Genomic DNA, 27,880 nt, shown 5'->3' with positions numbered 1-27,880 from the left:
ATTCCTGTATAAGTACATTGTATTTGTCTTAGCAACATACTTTATGTTTGTCAGAATGTCAATGGAAACATATGTATTTTTGTTGCCATATATTGAGCAACCCCTAAACATGTAAAAAAAATAACATTCAGATGCAAAAACATGGTCCTCAATGGCAAGCAATCAATGTTGCCAGATATTTAGTGTGAGATGGGACTTTAAAGTTTAAGTTGCAGTTAGTGGGTAATTTTCTGCATTTCAGAAAATCTTACTACGGGTGTAAAGATTTTAGCTACAGTAATGTTGTGTAGAAGTTTTGGCACTATTTGTAAGTCTAGCTTGTAGACATTTTTTTGTATAATTTTGTTTTTTTAATTTCAGGAATGGGCTAGTCTCCATACTAATGGCCATCTGCTGAAACTGTTCCCACTTTGTTCCCGTATAGATAGAAATCATGGCTAATGAGGTGGGTAAACAAACTGAAACACAAAACTGTAGTACTTCTTTGAAATTCTCTTCTTAGAATATGTTTATAAAACACATGTCTTTACCTCAAATTTACATAGGAGTTGCATTTATTTCTAATGTATTTTATTATGAATTATACTATATGGTTTGCTACTGACCCCCTATATATATATATAGCTACAGTTCCAAAGAGGGTGAGTCAAATCAATTAAGGGTGATGCCTAACGTCATTATGTACGTGTGGTGCCAAAATATGGTAACATGGTTTTTTACTGACCCCGTATGAATCCATTTTTAATTTTCGCTTATTTTTGCAGGATAGAACAAAAATAACCAAAATAAATTCCCCGTAATTAAAAGTGTACATACAAAGGTATTAATAAAAGTTTTGAATATGCCAAAATAATAACCACCAAAATGAAAATTAAATGAAAATTGTGTTTTACCCCGTGAAAGTAACTGACTTTACAGTATCACAAATCTTAAAATTGTTTACACACATTTTTTTTTAAAAACAATAATATAAGTCCTAGACAGTTACACAAATGGGAAACATGTATTTCTTTTTTAAGAATTCTAATGAATAAGCACACATTTTTGACATTCTTTCAACAAATCAATTTATAAATATCTTTGTGTTTCCCATATATTCTTATTGATAGAAAAGCAGTTTTGAATGACTGTACTTTTCTTAAAAAATAAACATACATATATTAGTGGCAGCATCTGGTCCATATAATCAACTGAAAAATGTTAACTTGTATATTGTATATTCAGTGTGACTATGTCCTGTGCTATTGGAGTTTCATTGATATTTTTAAAGGATAATAATTGTCATGGATTTCATTGGAATATTTAACATAAGATTTAAGTGTTGAACAATATTCAAGTTTCCTATATGCTTGTATAATTTGTTCATATAATGTTCATCAAAATCATGATATCATTAAGTATTCATGAAAAATACATTTTTTGTTGAGTCAGCAAAAATAAATGTAATCAATGGTACTATTTTGTGGTATTCAGGCATCTGCAGAGCTGTTCCTTGATATCCTGACCAAGGAGGAAAGGGAAGCCTTACTAAATAAAAAGATGGAAGAAATAAGAAAAAAGAATGACGCCTTAAGAAAAAGACATGAGGTAATGTGGTTTAACACAGTGGTTATGTTCAGACTTTTCACTGAACTAGTACGCAATTTTATTTAGGGGCCAGCTGATGACTGCCTCAAGGTATAGGATTTTCTCGCTGCATTGAAGATCCATTGGTGGCCTCTCACTGTGGTCTGATCTGTAACTTCTGTCGGGTTGTTGTCTATAAGTAAGCTTAAGGTCAAATGATTGCTGACTACATTCTCAAAACCAATTTTGGAATTTTAAAGCACTGGTTAAATACCTAAAATAGGAATTTTTCATTTGTTTATTGTGAAATTTGGACAAAACTGAAGTTTTGTTGAAAAATCCCAAATTATACATATATGTCAAGAGACTCAAGACGCATTCTTTCACACTATAAGTTATGCATTTAGTATTCTAACAAAAATTTACTTTTAAATTCATATGCTTTATAAAAATTGATTCTTGTTGACATGATTGATTTTTGTGATAATTATGTTTGAAAGGGGGGGGGGGGCGGGGGTAAATTTACAATGAAAAGCATGAAATTTGTTCAAATTTTACAGATTTTACGAAACATCAATTTGTTCTAGGATTTCGATAAAAAAAATATTATTTAATAAAAAATATTAAAAAATAACCCATGCTGATTTCAGGTGTCAAAAGAGATATTATTTAAAGAGGAGGATCAATGTGGTAAAAACACATTGAGAATATTTCTCATACATTTTTCATAGAATTACAATAAAAATTGGAAATATAAGTTTAATTTCAAGTAATTGACAATTTAAGGTGCCAAAAAAAGGATATAAATTGGTACATTGTACATGTATTATAACTGACTTTTTCTTAAAAACAAAAATCTGTTTTAACCCAGCATTGGTATTTAATAGTTAACCATTTATATTTGATTTAATTTTTTAGGAAATACAAAAAGACAAGAAAGTAGCAGCTTCCTTGTTCAAGCCATTGCCAACAGAACCCTCCGGCAGTAACTCACCTACGAAAGAAAAACAGGTAATATCCCACACTGATCCCCCCCAACAGATCCCTCTGGCAGTAACTCACCTAAGAAAGAAAAACAGGTAATTTCCCACACAGATACTTCTGATATTACATAACTTCACCAGAAGATACAAGTCAATACAAGCCAATCCTTGAACAGGTTCCAGATTAGTAACCAGGGTTGCCATGCACCCAGGAAAAGATAGAAAGTATATAATAGGTGCTCTTGGCCTGAAAAATGTAAAAATGCAAAACAAATCTTTGAAAATTAAATTGAATTATCTCCCTTCTGCTCATTGATTCGTTCCTGAAAAATGGTATCTCATTCTGTATGTGTTACACTTGTACTCATGAGCCAATTTTGTACATATTGGACAACTTGACATAGGTGAATCTTAGTCTCAATTATACTTCAGCAATTGGTATTAAAAATGGTGTGCAATGTTATTTATCAAGTTCAATTTCAACCATGACATAAGTACCGCTATCCTTGAAAACCACTGATAATTCAGGAAAACGCTGGGACAACCATTGAATTTCATGTCTGAAAAAAGTTGAAACCCTGAGTAACTCTAAAGAAAATCAGCTGACAGAAAGAAGACTACTTTAAAATACAAAATAATTAAGAAATAAAATCACCATATGCAAAACAAAAATGGCTGCCTTCTTCTTGACCAATTTTACAACAATATTCAATTTACTTATTCTAAAGCTCACTTAACACCTAAGGGTACCAAGGGAACTGTTCTAGGGCCTTATAGTGAGTCAAGGTCATAATACACCCCCATCCCCAGCATGATATTGATAAACATCAGAGTAAAAATGTGTTAAAATGTAATTCTGTAACGCTTTCTGTTTGTAGATTTTATAATTTTCAAAAATTGTTTATTTTTGCAGACATATCCAAATGACAGAAAGTATACAGACAATATGGACCAGCCCAGGAAAAATAATAAACCTGTTGGAAGAGGGAAGCCACGCCCTAAATCAGGGGGAGATTTCAATCATGTTCAGGTATAGAATCAAACCGATGTATTTTATCTGGTCCCTTTTTTTTTGACAAAATATAAGCTGCTTTGGATAGAAAAAGGATTATCAATACATCTGGTTTGGGTGTTAACAAAATCCATATGCAAAGTCTGCAACTGTTTAAAAATTTGGTTGATAATAAGAACCGTTCTAAACAGTCCAAAAAATTATCATTTGTGTGGTATTTGAATGTTACAAAATCAATCAAAGTTGTACATGTATAAGTGCACTTGCATAAGGTCAACTTCTATCTTATGCAGCTCATAAATATATAAATAAATTATGAAATATAATTTTACATAGTTTCAAAATAATTCTGTAACTTATTATCTGAGTATTCTCTTCCATTGTGATCATTTCAATGATACCTTGTTATTCATATATGCTTAATTAGGGCCCCGCCGAAAAGGCGGGTCGCCCTATAGTGATCAGTCTGTCCGTCCGTCCGTCCGTCTGTCCGTCTGTCCGTCTGTCCGTCCGTCTGTCCGTCCGTCTGTCCGTCCGTCTGTCCGTCCGTCCGTAACACTTTCGTGTCCGCTCCATATCTAGAGAACCATAATGATTTCATACTTTATACTTTACATGTATATTAACCACCACCAGAGGGTGTGTCATGATGTATGTACAACTTCCTAGGTCAAAGGTCAAGGTCAAAAACTTTGGTTTCAATTGACAACCCTGTGTTCTTTGGTGAAGATCGTGTCCGCTCCATATCTAGATAACCGTTATGATTTTATACTTAATACTTAACATGATTATTAACCAACACCCAAGGGTGTGTCATGATGTATGTACAACTTCCTAGGTCAAAGGTCAAGGTCAAAACCTTTGGTTTCAGTTGACAACCCCGTGTCCTGTGGTGAAGATCGTGTCCGCTCCATATCTAGATAACCGTTATGATTTCAAAGTTTATACTTGTCATCCATTTTAACCACCACCAGAGGGCGTGTCATGATGTATGTACAACTTCCTAGGTCAAAGGTCAACGTCAAAAAAACTTTGGTTTCAGTTGACAACCCTGTGTTCTGTTGTGAAGATTGTGTCCGCTCTATATCTTGAGAACCATTATGATTTCAAATATTATACTTGACATCCATTTTAACCAACACCAGAGGGTGTGTCATGATGTATGTACCACTTCCTAGGTCAAAGGTCTGTCTGTCTGTTGGTCTGTCCATCGCTAACAAATTTGATCCACACTATATTTTGAGAGGACAGCTGTTATTATTTCATACTTTATACCTGACAAACATTTTCAACTTAACATATATATTAAATGTGTCATAATGTATGCATCCTAAATCAAAGGTCAGTCCGTTGGTCTGTCCATCCGTTCGTTGTTCTTAACAAATTGTGTCCGCTTTACCTCTCGAGAACCGTTAATATTTCATACTTTATACTTGGTGGGTCATAATATATTGAAGGCATAATTCTAAAAATATGTGACAAATATCAATTGGGCAGCATCTTTAAACATTGTTCAAACATCAATCCATATATCCAGAAGTCACCTTAGAGTAGTCAACAATGAGTTCACATCATGCAGTCATATCACTATTATACTATGAAAGTAAGTTGAGAATATTTATCAGTTTTAACTTAAAATCTTAGATTAAAATCACATGTGAGACTATGTAATAACTTCCAAATAATGCTTCATATCAGATTATCCATACAACTTATTTACCCCACATTATTGACAGCGGGGCCCAAAGAGATGGCTCCCATCTCAATGAAATCTAGTTATTTCAGAAAAAATATCAATGACAAATTTTAAAATAGAAAAAATAAATATGAAATATTACAGGAATGTTTATATTATCACAGAGTACCCCATAAATGGAATTAGGCAAACTTAAAATTCCTAACTGTGCCTTAATTGTTCCAAAGGTAGATCACATAGATGTTTTTATCAAACTCTATGAGAAATAGAATTCAACTGTTTGTGTAAAAAAAAATCACATTTCTTGACTTTCTGCTCCCAAATTAAAATATTGTCCATTTTAACAGTTTGCTTTGGAACTTCTGAGGTGCAGTTGAGTGTATCATGTTAGTATTGTAGATAATATATAGATATTTTACTAACACTATGAAATATAAATTAGTATATGCATTTAGTTTCATTTAATACATATAAGTAACATACCTGGAATGGTACAGTATTGTGAAAAATAAGTATTGGTGCATCTTTTAGTACCAATTGGTCATTAACATTGGGATTAAATTTTTGAGTTCAAGAGGGGTCATACCTTGCCAACTTGCTTGTCTGTTTTGCAGGAAGTAGGGGATTGACCAACAAGCAACCAACAACTGAAAATAGTTATAAATGGTTGGATCCAAGTCTGAATACTGTGAATTCAGATTCGGCAACAGCTGTATTTTCGTTGATATATGATTTTATGGTTTTGACATAGTTTGCAGATAGAGTGTCCATCATGAACATTAGAATTAGTGGTACACTTATACCCATGAAAATATATAAATCGTATTCAATCAATCAAAAAATTGGTAACCTACAATAATCTTATTGTCAATTACTAATTTGATTCTGTTATATTACACACCTTTTAAACAAATTACTTCCCTTTGGAAATCATAGACTGGCTTTATACCCTAGCAAAGTATGATAAGTTGAAAGAAATAGATATCAGCATTTTAACAAACTTTGAGTGAAAAACAACTTATGATATCTAAATGATTTAAATGTATAAACTTGACAATTATAAACAATAATGATCAACATTGTGTAGAGTAGTAATTCCATTAGCATGCTAGTTTGTTAACCAACCCTACATCCTTTACTAATAATTAACATATGATTGCATGTATATACTAACTGCACGTTTTCCTTGGTTTAGGATATGCATATAACTAGAAATTCCGAGTCCAGAAATGTGCAGCTAAAGGATGACAATAATCGATTTCAGAACTCTGGGGATGACGAGTATAGATTTAGACAGGACACACCTAAACGATTTAGTTTTGGGGAGAATGATCGACCTCAAGATTTCAGATTTGGTGAACATGATGACAGGGATGCCAGTCCAGAACATAAACCTTACAATAACGACAGACGAGGAGGTGGAAATCGTAGAAACTTTCGTGGTCGTGGATCAAGGGGAGGAAGGGGTGGCAGTAATGATCATTACAAAGAGAACAGATCTGATGATTTTAATAGGCAGGACTCTTGGAACAGTAATGAGGAGTATCACGATAAAAGGGAATTTCGTAAAAGTGGCGATTTTAGCCACAGACAAGATTCTCGTGGTCGTGGACGAGGGAGAAATGACTACAACAGGCAGGATTCTAGAAGTAGTGGAGAAGATTTCTATGACAAACGTGACTTTCGTAACAGTGGTGAATTTAGCAGACAGGAGTCAAGAGGAAGAGGTGGTGGGAACCAGTACAATAGACAGGGATCTAGTAATGGGAACAGATACAGTGGGGAGTTTAAGAGGAACAGCTACCACGATAACAGGGAACAGTTTGATGATTCTGAATTTGATCAACCAAGGAAAAGACCACATGGTGGGGCACAAGATTACCATGACGATAGACCTGAAGTGAGTTTAATTAAGACCAACAACTGCCTCTTTACTGGTCAGTTGAGAATATAATTGACCAACTTTGTTCTCCAGTTTATAAAACTTGACCAGAAAAATTATACTGGCAATACGTATTACTGTCTACTGATTCAATTTAAAGTGCTGCAAACAATTTTGCTTGTCTTTATTGTTCTGATTTTGTTTTTTGGAATGAAACATTGTTGAGGCATGGCTATGTTTTGTTTTTATGGCAGCCGGCATTGCTTTTACCTTTTAACTTGCTGACTTAAAGTTCAGTACTAATCCATACCTTAAGTAAGAGGGTTTCATGCCTTAAGTATTTAAAGAAGTTAAGAAATCAAGAATGATACTTATAGTTCAAAATAGAACTGTTCTTCTTACATGTCTTATCCTTTCAGAAAATCATGATGGTAAAATACAATAGTTTAATGTTTCTTATCAGTCTATCAAGTTAAGACTTTAATATAGTTAAGTTCTTTTTTGTTAATTATTCTGTCATGAAAGTTGGTTGCATGTACTAGTCATACATGTTGGCCATTTTTATGAGTTTTCAGTTTCTGTTATTCGTTTTATTTCATCAATTGAATTTCAAAAAAAAGTTGTAAAAATGAATCAAATGATTTATAATCAGACAATGTTATGGTAAAAGGGTTTAAATAAGGGAAGTTTGCTGCTCAGTTTCAAAATAAATAATTTTTCATAAAACTAGTTTATATTGATAGGGGATTAACTAAGGAATTAAAAGAGCAAAAAAAATATATAGGTCAATGTCTCATTATGTGCTTGTTTTCGAGAATTTAGCCATTGAAATTTTGGCAGGAAAATGTTCCCTCTTGACTTCTCATAGCTTTACCATTGACAAGTTTTAAGTTCTCAAAAACTATTAGAAAATTATTAGAATTGTATAAGACTTTGACAGATGGCTTATCATTATACATGTAAAAGATTCATTAAAAGAAAAATGGGGGTCAATGGTTTTAAAAGTTTGAAGAAGAAATCTTTAAGTGCACAATATTGCCAATAGATTTGTAAGATCTTGACATTTTTTTGTGTCAGAAACTCTTATTATGACAAGAATTTGATCACAATCCAAATGCAGAGGTGTATCAAGCTTGAATGTTGTGTCCATACTTGCCCCAACTGTTCAGGGTTTCGACCTCTGCAGTTGTATAAAGCTGCGCCCTGTGGAGCACCTGGTTTTAAGGTTAGACTGTTGGTTTTCCTGTTTCAAAAGTTTTTTACTAGCCATTGTTTTGAGCCCTTTATAACTTGCTGTTTGGTGTGAGCCAAGGCTTTATGCTGAAGGCCAAATTTTTACATATAATGGTTTACTTTTACAAATTAAGACTTTGTCAGAGAGTATTTGCACTCATATCAGGTTTCTTACTTAGAACAGGTGCAAACAAATGCAGTTAAAGGTTATTTAGAACAACTTTTAAATATATATCACAGGAACAGATTGTAACTGTCAGTTGGTATGTGAACCTCTTTAGAAATCATTCACAGAATATTAGAATTTTATATGACTTTCATACATATGAGAGGTTCAGCTATCTATAAAACCAGGTTTAATCCAGAGTTTCCCACATACCAAAATGCCTGTACCAAGTCAGGAATATAGATTGTAAGTTATACTAAAATGAAGCTGACAGGTGTTAATTAAAGTTGTTTTGAAGGAATTTTTAGGAAGAACTGCTGGATCATAGGAAGTTAAGGATTTACTTTGGTCACAACAATTGAATATTAGAATAGCGTCTTATTATAGCTACAACATTATTTTGAATATAATATATGATTGATTGAAGTAATTTTATGTTTCTTGCTCTTTGTTCATCCTGGAGACTTATATATTTATATCAAAATAATGGTATTGTGGTGCTAATTTTTCCCCACACTGCTATCTGTATAGGTTTTATTACAAAAGATTTTATAAACATTGTGCTATAATTTTAATGGAACAATGCTTATTCAAACCTCATGTTAGGAAAGACAGGAGAGAACACTGTAATAGGGTGTTGATGTGATTTATAAATGTTTCTCATTACTTGTTTTTCATATAGATTAGACCGTTGGTTTTCAAGTTTGAATGGTTTTAAACTAGTATTTTTATGGGCCTTTTATTACTTGCTGTTTGGTGTGAGCCAAAGCTCCATGTTGAAGATCGTACTTTGACCTTTAATGATTTTACTTTTACTAATTGTGACTTGGATTGAGAGTTGTCTTTCATATCACATCTTCTTATATCTATATATCATATTTTACGTATATTATGACATGACACTTTGACAATTACTTTTTCAGGGACCTCCTCCAGATCCCTCATATAACTTTTTGTCAGACAGATCAAGGGAGGGAATGCAGCATAAACAACAACAAGACAGATCAGATAGGAGAGAACCTCCTAGAAGACACCCTAAAAATTTTGGTGGTCAGGATTTCAGCAATGTGAAGAATCAAATGAAAAATGTCAAAGAAAGACAGGTAAGTAGTTCTCAGTGACACTCATACAAAATCTTCTTATTTATATTGACTATATATTTAAAAATCCTCTACTCTGAAAACACTAGATTAATCTCATATAAATTGGGCTAAATGATTCTTAAATATCTTCATTAATTTACCTGGTTTATTCATTTGTGAAAAAGGGAGGGGTAGGAGTAATTATTCCCTAGCCAATATGAAAAAATTTTCGTCGTATATTGCTATCACATTGGTGTCGTCGTCGTCGTCGTCGTCGTCCGAATACTTTTAGTTTTCGCACTCTAACTTTAATAAAAGTGAATAGAAATCTATGAAATTTTAACACAAGGTTTATGACCACAAAAGGAAGGCTGGTATTGATTTTGGGAGTTTTGGTCCCAACATTTTAGGAATTAGGGGCCAAAAAGGGCCCAAATAAGCATTTTCTTGGTTTTCGCACTATAACTCTAGTTTAAGTTAATAGAAATCTATGAAATTTTGACACAAGGTTTATGACCACAAAAGAAAGGTTGGGACTGATTTTGGGAGTTTTGGTTTCTACAGTTTAGGAATTAAGGGCCAAAAAAGGGCCCAAATAAGCATTATTCTTGGTTTTCGCACAATAACTTTAGTTAAAGTGAATAGAAATCAATGAAATTTAAACACAATGTTTATGACCACAAAAGGAAGGTTGGTATTGATTTTGGGAGTTTTGGTCCCAACAGTTTAGGAATTAGGGGCCAAAAAGGGCCCAAATAAGCATTTTCTTGGTTTTCGCACTATAACTTTAGTTTAAGTTAATAGAAATCTATGAAATTTTGACACAAGGTTAATGACCACAAAAGAAAGGTTGGGATTGATTTTGGGAGTTTTGGTTTCAACAGTTTAGGAATTAGGGGCCAAAAAAGGGCCCAAATAAGCATTATTCTTGGTTTTCGCACAATAACTTTAGTTAAAGTAAATAGAAATCTATGAAATTTAAACATAAGGTTTATGACGATAAAAGGAAGGTTGGTATTGATTTTGGGAGTTTTGGTCCCAACAGTTAAGGAAAAAGGGGCCCAAAGGGTCCAAAATTAAACTTTGTTTGATTTCATCAAAATTGAATAATTGGGGTTCTTTGATATGCCGAATCTAACTGTGTATGTAGATTCTTAATTTTTGGTCCCGTTTTAAAATTGGTCTACATTAAGGTCCAAAGGGTCCAAAATTAAACTTAGTTTGATTTTAACAAAAATTGAAACCTTGGGGTTCTTTGATATGCTGAATCTAAAAATGTACTTAGATTTTTGATTATTGGCCCAGTTTTCAAGTTGGCCCAAATCGAGGTCCAAAATTAAACATTGTTTGATTTCATCAAAAATTGAATAATTGGGGTTCTTTGATATGCCAAATCTAACTGTGTATGTAGATTCTTAATTTTTGGCCCAGTTTTAAAATTGGTCTAAATTAAAGTGCAAAGGGTCCAAAATTAAACTAAGTTTGATTTTAACAAAAATTAAATTCTTGGGCCTCTTTGATATGCTGAATCTAAACATGTACTTAGATTTTTGATTATGGGCCCAGTTTTCAAGTTGGTCCAAATCAGTATCTAAAATTATTATATTAAGTATTGTGCAATAGCAAGTCTTTTCAATTGCACAGTATTGTGCAATGGCAAGAAATATCTAATTTCACAATATTGTGAAATAGCAAATTTTTTTTTAATTAAGAGTTATCTTTCTTTGTCCAGTATAGTAAGCAAGAAATATCTGCAAAAATTTTTTTTAATTGGAGTTATCTTTCTTTGTCTAGAATCAACTTAAATCTTTGTTATATACAATATACAATGTATATTCACATTTTACTAATGACTGATAAATTTAAATAATCTTTACCATTCAGTGATAACAAGCAGTTTTTTTTACATCTAAATATTTTATGATGTATTTAAATGAGTAGTAATTGTTGCAAACTCCATTAGAATATTTTAATTGAAATTAGTTTTGGAATAAGGGAAAGGGGGATGTGAATAAAAAATTGGGTTCAATTTTTCTCATTTGAAATTTCATAAATAAAAAGAAAATTTCTTCAAACATTTTTTTGAGAGGATTAATATTCAACAGCATAGTGAATTGCTCTAAGAGAAAACAAAAATTTTAAGTTCATTTGAATACATTCATTCTGTGTCAGAAACCTATGCTGTGTCAACTATTTAATCACAATCCAAATTTAGAGTGGAATCCAGCTTGAATGTTGTGTCCATACTTGCCCCAACCGTTCAGGGTTCAACCTCTGCGGTCGTATAAAGCTACGCCCTGCGGAGCATCTGGTTTAAGTCTGCTTGTACCACAGGTACGTTTGGCTTGCATACCCATAGCCAGGGGGGTTCGGGGGGTCTGAACCCCCCCTTGAAAACAAATAAGCACTGTTAGAGTCAATGTTCTTTTCGAATTGTGACTGTTAAAGTCGAGTTTGTGAGTCAAACGAACCTCCCTTTGGAAATTCCTGGCTACGGGCCTGGCTCTTCTCTTCATTGACAAGGATTGCAAAAACTTTGTGAATCTTAAATTCCATTATAAAAAATATATTATACAGGTACGTTTGGCTTGCATACCCATAGCCAGGGGGGTTCGGGGGGTCTGAACCCCCCCTTGAAAACAAATAAGCACTGTTAGAGTCAATGTTCTTTTCGAATTGTGACTGTTAAAGTCGAGTTTGTGAGTCAAACGAACCTCCCTTTGGAAATTCCTGGCTACGGGCCTGGCTCTTCTCTTCATTGACAAGGATTGCAAAAACTTTGTGAATCTTAAATTCCATTATAAAAAATATATTATATCAGTGTAGAAAGTAGATTAACTAAAATACAGTTGAGGTTTAAAATAACCACATAATTTTGTTAATCAAAATTTATTTAATTATGATCGAAGTTATCGGAATTGTTTAAAGTTTCTTTAAAAACTCATAAGAAAGACATGAAGGATATGTTTTATCTTTAAGGCAGATAATTATTACTATAGATTAATGGTAACTCCATTAAGTACCCATTATATACATGATATATCTATGGAAATGTAATTACTATCCAAACTTATTACTTTAAAAGAAACTGTCTTTTATTACATAATGCTGTTTTTTATAAATTCAGAATATTTCGATATTTAGTTTTAAAAGGTTTTGAAAGCATTTTATTTCAAAAGATTTTATGATTAATCTAAGTAAAATATTGAAAATTAAATGAAATGGGGTTGTGTTGGAAGTTTTAAAATCTGGATCTATTTTAATTTTTATATTACAATTATCATGATTATATGGTGCAGTGATAATGAAAATATGAATGAATTCTTTTTTTTTTTGGAGATTTTTCAAATATCAACAAATTCTCACAGCAAGTTGAAATTCAAGGAAGGAAATGCTGTTCTTGAACTTTTTTTTAACATTAAGCAATTTTGTTTGCACTCATAATTGCCAACTGTCACTATTTACAGGGGTTCCCCCCATGGAGGCTCCCAAATTGAAATTTTGAAAGAGCAATTTTTTCCACAATTATAAACAAAACAGTTAATTTACAATGACTCTTGGCTTATATAAGCATGAAGAAGTTAAAAAAAACAAACATTAAAATGTATTTGAAGGCTCCCTTGAAGGTTTTTTAGGACTATGACAGCCATCTTGCACGCAAAACCCCCATTGGCATTTTCAAAAGTTAGCAGCTATGTGCACTCATTATATTTTGTGTGCAGAGTGGAAGTATTGCTACCAGGGTATTTTCAACAACAGAGAAACATTTGAAATGGAAAGTAAACTTTCAAAAACAAAATTACAAAAAACTATTAAGATATGAATACCAAACAAAGTTAATGACTTGGGACCAGGTGAAACTTATTTGTATAAGAAGTTAGAACTCAACCCTCCCCTTTAACATCTTAACAAAAGGTAGTTAAAAGGGTATCCCCCCTTTAGGTATGAAACAGTGGACTTCATAAACATAAAATGTACATAGAACTTGATTTATAATTGATCTCATTACAGAATAGAAATGGACCTCCTAAATCAAAGTTTGAAATGACTGTCACTATGACAGGGAAAGAAAGACGAGAGTACTTTGAATGGAAAGCTGACCGGGATCGTGTAGATAATGCCAGGATAGAAAGACAAAAATCTTCTTCAGGAGAATGGAAACGAGAATGGGATAAAGAAAAATTTGAGTAAGTTACAAAAAAAGGATCTTAATGAGAAAAATTAAATTAAAAGAAATTCTAATATGTATAGGATTAAAACATTTTCTTTTTTGTATGGCCTTTCCATCATAAACAATTTTAGTTTGTTTTCAGTGCCAGACTCAGAAATCAATCAACAAAATTATGGAGTTGGTAATTGGAGCCCAAAATTTGTATTAGGAGGATTCAGTGAAGACCAAATATCACACTAAGTTACATAAGACATTATATTTATATTAAAAGAAAAAAAAATCAAGCTGGATTTTGTAATAATTAAGATACCTTAAGATTGCATTTTGGATGTTTTTATTGTACATGTTGATGTTAAATTGGTTTTTTCTTAATTCTATTCTATATACATATTTAGCATTATCTTGTTATATTTTCAGATCTGATGAAGCAAAACAAACAGAACCAGCAAAAAGACCCGGTAAGAAAGAAATTTGAATTCAAATCACATTCCTAATTCAGAATTAAAGTGAAGGAATCTGTGAGTTTCCACACTTGATTGACTTGTTAAGTTTTTCTTTTAAGCTCATTGTTTGAAATCTGATCTTTTGAAACACACTTCAAATTTGTTACCTTTTTCTTTTATTGACCATAACAAATGTTTTGGTTGGTCACAGATCTGTTCTGAGTATTACTGACAAACATTGTTGTCATAGGATTTCTGTGGATTCATTTATTTCCGTGTGGACCAATTTCGTAATTAGAGGAAAACTAACAATTTTGTGGATAGTTGATTTCATGGTTTTCTCAAAGTCAGCAAATTAGTAATCCCTTGAACATTTAAATTTCATGAAAATTGATATCCACGAATGATAATGAATCCACACAGTATTCATTGTTGTTGTATATAAAAAAAAAAAAAGTTTGTAGATTTCATATATTTTTTTCTACCCTACATCTTTTAAGTAATGTCAATTCTTTTATTAGAGGTCAATATGGTGAGTGTTTGTTTCAAAAGTATATAAATGGTTCATAAACATTTTTTATCACAAAAATATTAATTGAAGAGCTAGAATCTACAAATATAGTATATACTCAGAAACCAGTGATTTGTTACAAAGACATAGTGAACAGTTAATAATTTACAGATCAGAGGAATCGCTAACTAAAGGATACAATGATTTATCAATCCTAGAGATATGATATTCACTGAGGCCAATGGCTGAGGTTTTATGTGCCAATGGCTGAGGTTTAATGTGGTATCTCTTGGGTTGATAAATAATTGTACAACTTATTCCCTATGCTTTTAGCCAATGAGAAAAGAGAAATTTTATAATCATAGTATAATATTAAATATGATTTCTGGTTAAAGCTGGTCGTATTGGAAGTGGTCGATTTGACCGAGGTGAGATGGACGAGCGACATAAAGGTACAGGTACACTGGCATGGCTCCTTGACCATTCATGTTTTTATTTAGCCACATTTTTAACTTTGAATGTAGAGCATGTGACATTTTTTATAATCACATTTTTAGGCTCTTTTATTTAGTCATCATTAATTTATAATTCCTCATAATTCATATCAGTTTGGGTATTAGATATATTCAGTCATACTCAGTTAATAAGTATTTCCTTAAACAGATCTAACAGCTTTTCTTAAATATTATATATGGCAGTGGCTTCATCAATCAATTTATATCCTTCTAAAACAATTAAAGTAATACTGATAACTTGGAAGATTGTTGTAAGATTTTTTTTTTTTTAACCATTTACACTTATGCAGTTGATTCCGCTTAAACCTGAGCTTGGGGCCATCTTTCAGTGACGTGAGAGCATTTGATCTGTGTTGAATTGAAAGCCTCACTGTGACTTTAAGATGAAGAACACCAATAAAATCCTGTTGTTTGCTTTTGATTTTGTCTAGTGCATGTAGAGATTTAGTGTGATGGATTGATATTCCTGATCCTTTTTTTCTTCCATGTATTGTTTTGAATACACATGTACACTTGGGAAAATATAACATTATTTTTCATTTTATTTTTTTGCTGTTTGTTTTTATCCTTATGAGCCAGTTTATGTTTGAAATTATAATTCTTGTGGATAGTTGTCCCATTATCAATCAATCCACACCTTATATATATATTAAATGCTTGAATGCCAAGCAAACAGAACTCAGAAGAAGGAGCAAAGTTTTGTTTGAGTAGGATCATATATCTTCATGAGAACATTAAAAATCTGATTCAGAATGTTTGGCTAGTTTAAATCAGAGTATATTATATCCCATTAACATTTCATCAACCTGATATGCATGAATCTGCTAGACTTTAAGTAACAGTTAGGAAATCAAAGTTTTCTTTTATTTGTATTTGAGTTTTTTTTACAATTAGCATTGAGTTCTGTGTAAAACTTAAAAAATTGTGTGTCAAAAATTTGAATTAAGCAGAAAAAGGCAGAATAAAATAAAGTAAAAAAAGGATTTTATTTTGCATTGAAAGCTATGAATTTTCTTCAGTCTTTTATGGACATTTTGGGGTATTTATTCAAACTGATCTTTAATTAATTGGAGATGTGGTTAATATGTCTATCATAATGAGGAATGGTACTTTTTTAGGTGTGGTTACTAGCAAGTAACTTAGATTATAAATATTCAGTAGGTGTTTTCTTTATATGAAATTTGTTCTTTGACCGTTCAGTCTTCCTTTAGTAGTTAATCTAATGTTACAAAATTCTTTGAAGAAAACTTCTGATATTATCTCTTATGGCTATATATTCTCATTTTAAACTATTTCTTATTTTATTTTTTGTTCAGCTTCTCCAGAAGAGGCCCCTAGGGTAAGTTCAGAAATGGGACGTCAAAGACCAGAAACACCGACAAAGTCAAGAGGAGAGGCACCACCTAGAGGACATGGAGAGCCATCACCAAGAGGACGAGGAAACAGACATCCTGATACCCCACCAAGAATGGCTGCTGGGCGTGGCAGAGGCAGGGGAAGGGGTAAAGCCAAGTCTGCCAATGAAGCTAAACCCCAGAGAGTTCGGTCAACATCATCAGGTGACGATCGGGTGGTCAATTGTGATTCAGATTTACTGGTCATCAAATTAGAAAATACACCTGGAGATAACAGTGTAGAGGTGGAATATTCTGATGGTGAAGCCCCGGTGAGGAAAACTTCAACTGGCAAACAGAAAAGGGGCGGAGCCACTGGAACAGCTACCCATGGAGCTCAGACAGAAGAGTTATGGTGGGATGAGGATGATGATTTGACGATGAGTTTGATTCAGGATGGTCTTGAGGGGGATGATGTCCTGGAACACCGACCTCTCTTTGATGATGGGGAGCACAAGGGTGATGAAGACACACGTGACCTTGTTGTTGGTGAGGATGAGGACGAGTGGGAGGATTGTGACGATGACTCATTTTACTCGACAGAAAAGAGTCAAACATCAACAGATTCAAGGGAAGGTTACCATGGTAATCAACTAACAGTAAATACTCAGCTCAATCCAGATGCACCAGAATTTACACCGACATCTCCATTATCATCACCCAATTCAAGGTCACCCAGAGAAAAACGTTTAAAAACTAAACACGCACAAAATGGGCAGAGATCAAAGGCAGAGGAACAAAACAGAAGCAGCTCCAAGAAAGATGAGGATAAAAAGGGGGGACAAAAGTCTAAAACAGGTCAGCTTGTTTCAGATAATGAAACAGCTAAGGACCAAAAGGGAACAGAGAAGAAAAAGGAAGGTTGTGAAAAAAGCGGTCTAAACACCACTGACCAAAAGGTCAGTGAAGACACTAGTGGTCAGGAGGCCAAAGATGGAACTGACCAAAAGGTCAGGGAGGACACAGAAGTGTCAAAAGGACTAACTGACCTCCAGGAAGGAGGCAAAGTTGAAATGGATAGTTCAAAAGAAACTGATTCACTTATAAAATCCAAGGAGGACTTAATTACTTCATCAATTGATGATGATGTTAAGAAGCAAAAAGCCCATTCGGAAACTGCCAGTAAAGGCAGAGACGACACCTCTGCAGAGGGTGTTGTAACAAAAGAGGTAGAAACCTCTGGATCTGTTAGTGGTGAAGATAATGCCACTACGGAGGAAAGTGTTGAAGACACTTCCAAATCAGAAGGTGGTTCTGAGGACACCACATTATTGGGTGACAAAGACACTACATCAGTTGGTGTCAAGGATACCACAGAAGTTGATATCAAGGACACCACAGAAGTTGGTGTCAAGGACACCACAGAAGTTGATGTCAAGGACACCACAGAAGTTGATGTCAAGGACACCACAGAAGTTGGTGTCAAGGACACCACAGACGTTGTTTCCAAGGACTCCACAGAAGTTGGTGTCAAGGAAACCACAGAAGTTGTTTCCAAGGACTCCACAGAAGTTGGTGTCAATGACACCACAGAAATTGTTTCCAAGGAAACCAAAGAAGTTGTTTCTGAGGACACCACAGTAGATGGTTCCAACAACACTTTAGAAGTTGGTGTCACAGACACCAAAGAAGTTGAAGCAGAGGACACAAAGACCAGCGATGACAGCAGTTCAGGAGCTGGCACTATGGAGCAGATGGCCGACAAAGAGACTAATGAAGACGCTGTCAATGATAAAAAATTAGAAGGTAGGAAAACATTAATATTTAAATGAATTATTATTTTTTTTTCGTATTCAGATCATTTTGAATTATGCCATACTTGACTAGATGTAATAATTTTCCTTTTGATTTATGCAAAGAGTTACTTGACTATGACTTCTCTTTACTTTGGAATCAGTTAGTTCCACACAGAATTTATTCATGTTATTTGTATGTTGCATTTCAACATATCTTAATAATTTATCATAGAAATAAGAAGATGTGGTATGAGTGCCAATGAGACAATTATCCAACCATGTGACAATTTGTAAAAAGTAAACCATTATAGGGCAAGATATGGTCTTCAACACAGAGCCTTGACTCATATGGAACAGCAAACTACAAAGGGCCCCAAAATGACAGGCGGAGAACAATTCAAACAGGAACACCAAGGGAATAATCTCCATATACAAAAACGAGGAATGAGAAACACTCATGAACCACGTCAACAAAATACAACCACTGAAAAAGAGGTTTCTTTGTAAAATAATTTCAAAAGTTTCTTAATTTACTGCAGTTAAACATCACCAATGGAGGTAGAAAACAAATAAAACAACTGCCGACATTTTATTTCTGATTCTTATGTTTGTGCCTTTACATTTTATTTAACGTAGAATTAACTGGTTTCCTAGATATTCTATCACTTTCATTCAAAGGTTGCTGGTAAATTGTAGATGATAAGGTAACAGCATGAAATAGTGACTATACTTGGAAAAAAACTCACGTTTCTGATTTGACAAGATGTGGTTGAATTTTTGAAATACTAAGTCTGTTCTACGGTTCTACCTTTTTTGACAAAACTTTTAGAAATTTTGATTCTCAATGCTCTTCAACTTCGTACCTTATTCGGCATTTTTTACTTTTTTTGGATTCGAGCGTCACTGATGACTCTTTTGTAGACGAAAGGCACATCTGGCGTTTATACAAAATTTAGTCCTGGTATCTATGATGAGTTTATTTACTGGCGGAAATGTTGAAAAGCACTTTTATAAGCACTCTACTTGAACTTTTTTTTGTTTTGCATATGACCAAAGTCACAATATGGGAGACATAGGTGTTAATCTACTAAAAAGCTTTATATTTCAGATAGATTTCATATCTAGTAATGTATTCAGATCCCTTATGTTACAAAATTTCCACAATCATATCTCAATTGAACTAATTTTCCTGGTTCATTGATCATTGTTAAGTTTTTGTGTCTTTGTCAGTTTTCCAAGTACAATAAGCAATAATGTTCAATTTTAAGTTTGTGTTTGGTCTTATTTTCAATAGTAATGATTTAATTTTAGATGTGTCGCATCCTCTGATTGGCTAACGTTATTTTGTTATCAGCCCATATACATGATTTACTCATGTGACCTTGAAGTCATCAATGTTTTTTCATGGTTTTCTATGGTTTAAAATGGAATTTAGATTAAATTATAAGAAATGACTGTAATATTTTTTCTGTCTATTTGAAATAACATAAAAAATGTGATGCACACTGTTAAATAACCCGCTACATGCGTTATTCAGTGTGCACCACATTTTTTATGTTATTTCTTCATAGATAGAAAAAATATTACATTCATTCCTTAAATAGATCAGCTATATTTTGTGTATAGAATATTTGAAAGGTGTACATGCCTGTCTTAGGTATAATCTGTCCTTGGCCTCATTTTCATGGTTCATAGGTCAATGTATAGTTTTATGTTTTTTTCTGTTTTTAGATAAGCATTTAAAATTGTATTTGGTGTATAAATTTTTTTTTTAAGATTCATTCATCAATGTTCATATCTGTCTTACAAGATTTATCTGACCTTGACCTCAATGTCATACATCTTTAAAAATGTCAATTTTCTGTAATGCTGTTTGTAACACCTTTAAGAATTTCAACATAAAATCAATGGTCAGTAATTTCAGCTTGTGCACTCTTGTTATAAATATATATAGTCAAACTGACGATATGAATCAGCATATTGTTTATTTTGTAGAATCATCAAAAGATGACCAAAAGGAACCTGACCAGTAGTTCCTTTTCAAACTGACCGGTATGTTTTAAATACTTCAAATACTTGCCACTGGAAGTTAATTAATCACCAATCAACCAACTAATCTTGTATTATACCTGTTCTTGTTATTTTCTTGTCTTTGCTTTTGTCTTGCTTATCAGGCTATGGTGTCAATGATTATTTTTTTCAGATTTCTAAATTATTGCTCAATTTATATCTTTCAAAAAAAGGGAGCGCATATATGTGATCAAAAATTAACAATGACTGTATTATATACTCAAAACCTAAAGAAACACATCACCTTTGTAAGTTTCGTTGGGAGTACAAGTTTCAGTTGCAACTGATTAATATTCAAACCGATAAAAAAAAATGACACAAATACATGAACATCTTTATACATCGTAGTGAAAAGAAGTATTTTTCTTAATTTTAATTTTTAGCTCAGCTGGCCCGAAGGGCCAAGTGAGCTTTTCTCATCACTTGGCGTCCGTCGTCCGTCGTCGTCCGTTGTCGTCCGTCGTCGTCCGTCGTCGTTAACTTTTACAAAAATCTTCTCCTCTGAAACTACTGGGCCAAATCAAACCAAACTTGGCCACAATCATCATTGGGGTATCTAGTTTAAAAAATGTGTGGCGTGACCTGGTCAACCAACCAAGATGGCCGCCACAGCTAAAAATAGAACATAGGGGTAAAATGCAGTTTTTGGCTTATAACTCAAAAACCAAAGCATTTAGAGCAAATCTGACATGGGGGTAAAAATGTTTATCAGGTCAAAATCTATCTGCCCTGAAATTTTCAGATGAATCGGTCAATCAGTTGTTGGGTTGCTGCCCCTGAATTGGTAATTTTGAAGAAATTTTGCTGTTTTTGGTTATTATCTTGAATATTATTATAGTTAGAGATAAACTGTAAACAGCAATAATGTTCAGCAAAGTAAGATTTACAAATAAGTCAACATGACCAAAATGGTCAGTTGACCCGTTAAGGAGTTATTGCCCTTTACAGTCAATTTTTAACCATTTTTCGTTAATTAAAGTAATCTTTTACAAAAATCTTCTCCTCTGAAACTACTTGGCCACAATCATCTTTGGGGTATCTAGTTTAAAAAATGTGTGGCGTGACCTGGTCAACCAACCAAGATGGCCGCCACGGCTAAAAATAGAACAAAGGGGTAAAATGCAGTTTTTGGCTTATAACTCAAAAACCAAAGCATTTTGAGGAAATCTGACATGGGATAAAAATGTTTATCAGGTCAAGAACTATCTGCCCTGAAATTTTCAGATGAATCGGTCTATCGGTTGTTGGGTTGCTGCCCTTGAATTGGTAATTTTGAGGAAATTTTGCTGTTTTTGGTTATTATCTTGAATATTATTATAGATAGAGATAAATTGTAAGCAGCAATAATGTTCAGCAAAGTAAGATCTACAAATAAGTCAAACATGACCAAAATGGTCAGTTGACCCCTTTAGGAGTTATTGCCCTTTATAGTCAATCTTTAACCATTTTTCATAAATCTAAGTAATCTTTTACAAAATCTCCACTGAAACTACTAGGCCACAATCATCTTTGGGGTATCTAGTTTGAAAAATGTGTCCGATGACCTGGCCATTCAACCAAGATGGCCGCCACGGCTAAAAATAGAACATAGGGGTAAAATGCAGTTTTTTGCTTATAACTATGAAACCAAAGCATCTAGAGCAAATCTGACAAGAAGTTAAATTGTTAATCAAGTCAGTATCTATCTGCCCTGAATTTTTCAGATGAATTGGACAACTGGTTGTTGGGTTGCTGCCCTCCAATTGGTAATTTTTAAAGAAATTTTGCCGTTTTTGGTTATCTTGAATACTATTATAGATAGCGATAAACTGTAAACAGCAATAATGTTCAGCAAAGTAAGATCTACAAATAAGTCAACATGACCTAAATGGTCAATTGACCCCTTAAGGAGTTATTGCCCTTTATAGTCAATCTTTAACAATTTTCATTAATTTGGTAAATTTATGTAAATTTTTACCAAATATAGTTCTCTGTTACTAATGGGCAAAGTTCATGATAGATATAATTGTAAGAAGCAAAATCGTTCAGTAAAGTAAGAACTTCAAACACATCACCATCACCAAAATACAATTTTGTCATGAATCCATTTGTGTCCTTTGTTTAATATGCACATAGACCAAGGTGAGCGACACAGGCTCTTTAGAGCCTCTAGTTTATTTTAAGACCGCAAAAAAAAATTTGCGCTCGTCAGCGTCATCGTTGTCGTCTAAATACATTTGTCTTCGCACTATACCTTTAGTTTAAGTGAACAGAAATTTATGAAATTTTAACACAAGGTTAATGACCACAAAAGGAAGGTTGGGATTGATGTTGGGAGTTTTGGTCCCAGCAGTTTAGGAATTAGAGGCCCAAAGGGTCCAAAATGAAACTTTGTTTGATTTCATCAAAAATTGAATACTTGAGGTTCTTTGATATACTGAATCTAAATATGTACTTAGATTTTTGATTATGGGCCCAGTTGTCAAGTTGGTCCAATCGGGATCCAAAATCAAACTTTGTTTGATTTCACCAAAATTAATATGTGGGTTTTTGTCGAGCCTGCAACTTTTGTTGCAGAAAGCTCGACATAGGGATAGTGATCCGGCGGCAGCAGCGGCGTTAGCTAACTTGTTAAAAGGTTTATATTTTAGAAGGTGAAAGACCTGGATGCTTCATACTTTGTATATAGATGCCTCATGTTACGAACTTTCAGTCAGTCACATGTCCAATGTCCTTGACTTCATTTTCATGGTTCAGTGACCACTTGAAAAAAAAGTTCCGAATTTTTGTAATGTTGAATTCTCTCTTATTATAAGTAATAGGATAATTATATTTTGGTATGTGCCTACCTTGCAAGGTCTGTCACACAGTTTTCACTTGACCTCGACCTCATTTCATGGATCAGTGAACAAGGTTAAGTTTTGGTGGTCAAATCCATATCTCAAATACTATAAGCAATAGGGCTAGTATATTTGGTGTATGGAAGGACTGTAAGGTGTACATGTCCAACTGGCAGGTGTCATCTGACCTTGACCTCATTTTCATGGTTCAGTGGTTATAGTTAAGTTTTTGTGTTTTGGTCTGTTTTTCTCATACTTTATGCAATAGTCCTACTATATTTGTTGTATGGAATGATTGTAAGGTGTAAATGTCTAGCGGGCAGATGTCGACTGACCTTGACCTCATTTTCATGGTTCAGTGGTCAAAGTTAAGTTTAAAGTTTTGGTCTTTTTATCCAATATTATATGCCAAAGGTCAACTATATTTGGTGTATGGAAATATATTATGATCTACATGTCAGTCCCGCAGATTTTTTTTTACCATGACCTCAATTTCACGGTTCATTGCACAGTGTTAAGTTTTTGTGTTTTGGTTTATTTTTCTTAAACTATAAGTAATAGGTCAACTATATTTGTTGTATGGAAGCATTGTTAGCTGTACATGTCTGCCTGGCATGGTTCATCTGACCTTGACCTCATTTTCATGGTTCATTGGTCTTTGTTTAGCTATCTTGGTTAATGTTAAGTTTATGTGACAGTTGTAATAAAGCTTTATACTTAGGACTATCAACATAATATCAATGATTAGTAAAGAAGGTGAGACTCTTCAGTGTGTGCACTCTTGTTTTTATATATGCTGAATGGAACCGTGTATTTAGATTTTTGATATTTGGTCCCAGTTATCAAATTGGTCCACATTGAGGTTTAAAGGGTCCAAAATTTAACTTTATTTGATTTCATAAAGAATTGAATTCATGGGGTTCTTTGATAAGCTGAATCTAACCATGTATTTAGATTTTGGATATTCGACCATAAAAGTTAAATGTCCAATTAAAAAAGTTTACGTTTACTTCAAGTTTAAGTTCTTAGACAACATTCATTCTGTGTCAGAAACCTATGTTGTGTAAACTATTTTATCACAATTCAAATTCAGAGCTGTATCAAGCTTGAATGTTGTGTCCATACTTGCCCAAAATGTTCAGGGTTCAAAATCTGCGGTTGTATAAAGATGCGCTCTGCGGAGCATGGTTTTACTTCTTAATTGATTTCTTGTCAAAGGCCAATTAGAAAAGGACTTATCTCAGAAAATTTCCACTGTCACCACAATATTGAAAATAATGAGTTATGCCCCTTTTTAAGTTACAAAGCTTAAACAGGAGAATTTGTGTCCTCATACACACTCTTATTTCATTTTAGTATTGTATATTAATCTCTGGCTCACCAGCTGAATAAGTTTTTTTTAATATCTACTTTCAGATTACATCCAGGAGAAGATTGTCAGTTTACTTTTCGATGACTGATCTATAACAGATATGGTCCTATAGTTTCTTCCATATATATATGATTTTCTCTATAGAGTTATCCCAATTGATACTACTAATATCTATACTGCTGTATTTTAATTCTAGTTTTATTACGCTATATCTATTATGTAAACTCTAGTTTTCAAGTATGGTATCATTTATTTTAGTATCTTTTTAATTATTATTTAAACAAAGTTTATACTCCATATCTTTTTTATCATTTAAAAAAAATTGCACCAAGTTTTTTTTATCGTTTATAAGTGTCTAGTTCGACATAATTTTAACATATCTGCTTCAAAAATATCAATTAAAAAAAACATTTTATATAAAAAAAAATGTTTGAATATGAATCCTGAAATGTCAGCTTATGGATGTTCTTTACAAAAGAAATGAATGTATTTTTATTAACTGATTAAAATTATAATTGAAACTGTCAGTTAAACTGAAATTGAATAATTATAAATGTATAAAAAGATTTAATATTTACGAAATTTTTTACAAGTCTTTTTGTTGTTAAAAAATTTCTTCAAGAATTTCCTTTAGACTTTTTCTTTTTTTTTTTATGTCTATCTGTGATACAAAATTAATATAAATAATCTAATCACTTGTGATTTTTTTTTACAATACTCACCTGAATAAATGTTCATAAAAGAATTTTTTTGAGCGTTTACATTTTAAAGAAGACTAACTGCAAAGATCTGAAAATATTTACAATTTTTATTTTTTTTTAGATGCAAAAAACTTTTACATCTTTGTAAAGTTTTAGGACGAATACAATTTTAAGTGTTTTTCATTATTTTAAAAGTGCCTTTTACTTATACAAGTGGTTGTGTAGTGATATCATGACAGTTTCGCATATATTTCTTATTTTATGACACAAACCTTAAAAGCATATACAGTTTTTGAAATTTGAACTGAAGTAATCGAAAAAAAACTGCTTGCTATTGAAATTCAGCTCAATCATCACATATTCAGATGTATTCTACATATAAAAGTGAAAACTGAATTAAGCCACTGTTTTCTCACAAATTATTTTACAAGAAGTCATAAGTCATAAGTCATTTCATCCTACTCATCCTAAAACATGTTTTTTGGTGTGAAAAGATTCACAGATTTCCTTACTTAGAAAATAGTACATGCCATAGGTTTGGACTAAAATTTATACTTTAAAATTGGTGCTTAACTTGCATTTGTTGACTGACTTCTGCAGGTTTTGATGTTGTATTCTGCATATAATTGCCAAAAAATGTTGTATTTTAAGTGTTCAGCAAACTATTGTTACAGCAAATCTGCCCATTGTTTGTTGTTTAAACTGTTATTGTGTGTTTTTTTACTATTTCTTTTGTTGCTTTATACCTTTTGTGTATTCTGACTATGCTGATAAGCATATGGAAATGAAATGAAATAATTCTGAGAAATGAAAGAATTAAAATCGTTTCATTTGCTTATCGGGTTATAAATTAGCTGTTGATTAAATTTGTAAATGAAGTTTTTACATGTAATTTAAGTCCGTATGTTTTAAATTTTTTGTTGATGTAAGCATAAAAGGTACACATTTGAAAAATATAAACATGATAAAAAATAGCTTAAAGTTGCTTTTAACATTTGAAAAGCACAAAAAGTACCATTGTAAAACATTTTTTTTTTATCTGAAACATTTTCTCATTATAAAATTAAGTCTTATGTACATGTATTTAAATTTTAATATATAGAGCAAGATTGTACATATTTAATTTTCAGAACCAAAATCTAAGTTGAGGTTTTGTTATTTATTTGCTATTTATTTTAAATTCCTATTTTTTTTTTTTTCTATAGTTTTTTACAAGCTTGAAATATCCAAAGATAATTGTATCAGAAAAGATGTGTAAAAAATGCTTTATATTTGATTCAAACACTCCATTAACAAAGAAGAGACAAAAAGGAACAAATTAATCATTTTATTGTAAATTAGAAATTTAAAAGGGCATTATTTCAAAGGTCTAATTTAATTTTATCATGCACATCCTCATTATAACATCTATCTAAGTTAAATTAAAAAAATGCCATTTTTAATAAGGGAAAACTGATGTGTATTAAATATTACCCAAATTTTAATTTTTCAAATGAAATACGAGGGGAGGAAATAAATATGTTTATTGAACTATGAAAAATGTACAAGAAATAACGAGAAATTGGAAATATTTTGTCTGACATGTATTTCAGTTTCATACTAAATCAAATGTCTGTAAAACATGGGATTTACTTGACAATTTTTTTAATGCACTTTCTAGGAAAAACTCAGAGGTTAAGAGAAACTAATGAAGTAAACAAAACAACCTGAAGAGATGCACACATTTATTTCTGACTATACAATAATACATTTGTACATCATATTATTCATACATTTGATCATTTAGTAAATCATAAGTCATATATAAAATGATATTATTACCACCAGATATTTTTATGTTACAGGACTTTTTTGTGTTACAATTAACAGTCATTGTTTTGTTTTTTTGTCATATTTTCTTATGTTGTATACCTGAAAATAAGGCTAGGATAGAACAACACAATTATCAAAGTTAAGCTATATTATTCCAAAAAAGTTTATGGATATTTTGATAACGATAGCTTGATAGAACATTTATAATGGACCATTAGAAAAAGATTTTGTTTTTTCCATGCCTCGTCTCGTTAGGAGTGTTATATGTAAGATCCACTATATAAGTAAAATTAGAAAAAAAATGAAAAAGCATAAATATGAAAAAAACTCATTGATACATACATTTTGTTTGATGAGAAGTATATTTTATACTGGGCAGATGGTACATTGCATTCCCTATCATTGGGTCACATCATATCTTTGGATATATTTTATCATTTGTAATAAAATGCAACTGATAGTTTTTATTGTTTTGTTATTTTTCATCTTTTAAAGAAAGAAAAAAAACATGTTAGTTCTATGCTTTCCAGGATATTATTGTCGAGCCTTCGACTTTAGTCGAAAAAGCGAGACTAAGCGATCCTACATTCCGTCGGCGGCGTCAACAAATATTCACTCTGTGGTTAAAGTTTTTGAAATTTTAATAACTTTCTTAAACTATACTGGATTTCTACCAAACTTTGACAGAATCTTGTTTATGATCATAAGATAGTATC

The 27,880-nt window shown here is 32.5% G+C and overlaps 1 protein-coding gene across 5 annotated transcripts in view; it reads left to right on the top strand.

Moving 5' to 3' along the window:
* The window catches only part of LOC134710089 (filaggrin-2-like), a 37,303-nt gene extending 9,676 nt beyond the window's left edge, over nt 1–27,627 (top strand). Inside the window, exons 2-13 of one of the 5 annotated variants that reach the window (XM_063570279.1) lie at nt 361–445; nt 1,474–1,587; nt 2,485–2,577; nt 3,463–3,579; nt 6,522–7,157; nt 9,462–9,641; nt 13,632–13,807; nt 14,209–14,249; nt 15,141–15,203; nt 16,577–18,400; nt 20,386–20,442; nt 24,696–27,627. In XM_063570279.1, coding sequence (XP_063426349.1) covers nt 434–445; nt 1,474–1,587; nt 2,485–2,577; nt 3,463–3,579; nt 6,522–7,157; nt 9,462–9,641; nt 13,632–13,807; nt 14,209–14,249; nt 15,141–15,203; nt 16,577–18,400; nt 20,386–20,423 — 3,294 coding nt within the window. In that variant the 5' untranslated portion in view covers nt 361–433 and the 3' untranslated portion in view covers nt 20,424–20,442; nt 24,696–27,627. Of the gene's footprint in view, nt 1–360; nt 446–1,473; nt 1,588–2,484; nt 2,578–3,462; nt 3,580–6,452; nt 7,158–9,461; nt 9,642–13,631; nt 13,808–14,208; nt 14,250–15,140; nt 15,204–16,576; nt 18,401–20,385; nt 20,443–24,695 lie in introns of all 5 variants that reach the window. The other 4 variants (XM_063570277.1, XM_063570276.1, XM_063570280.1 and 1 more) reach the window with 4 other exon arrangements.
* Nucleotides 27,628–27,880: the final 253 nt, after the last annotated feature.

Source organism: Mytilus trossulus, chromosome 3 (genome assembly GCF_036588685.1).
Source record: "Mytilus trossulus isolate FHL-02 chromosome 3, PNRI_Mtr1.1.1.hap1, whole genome shotgun sequence".
Classification (NCBI taxonomy): Eukaryota; Metazoa; Mollusca; class Bivalvia; order Mytilida; family Mytilidae; genus Mytilus; species Mytilus trossulus.
The sequence above is the reverse complement of the archived record's forward strand: the minus strand, read 5'-3'. Positions and strand labels throughout refer to the sequence as shown.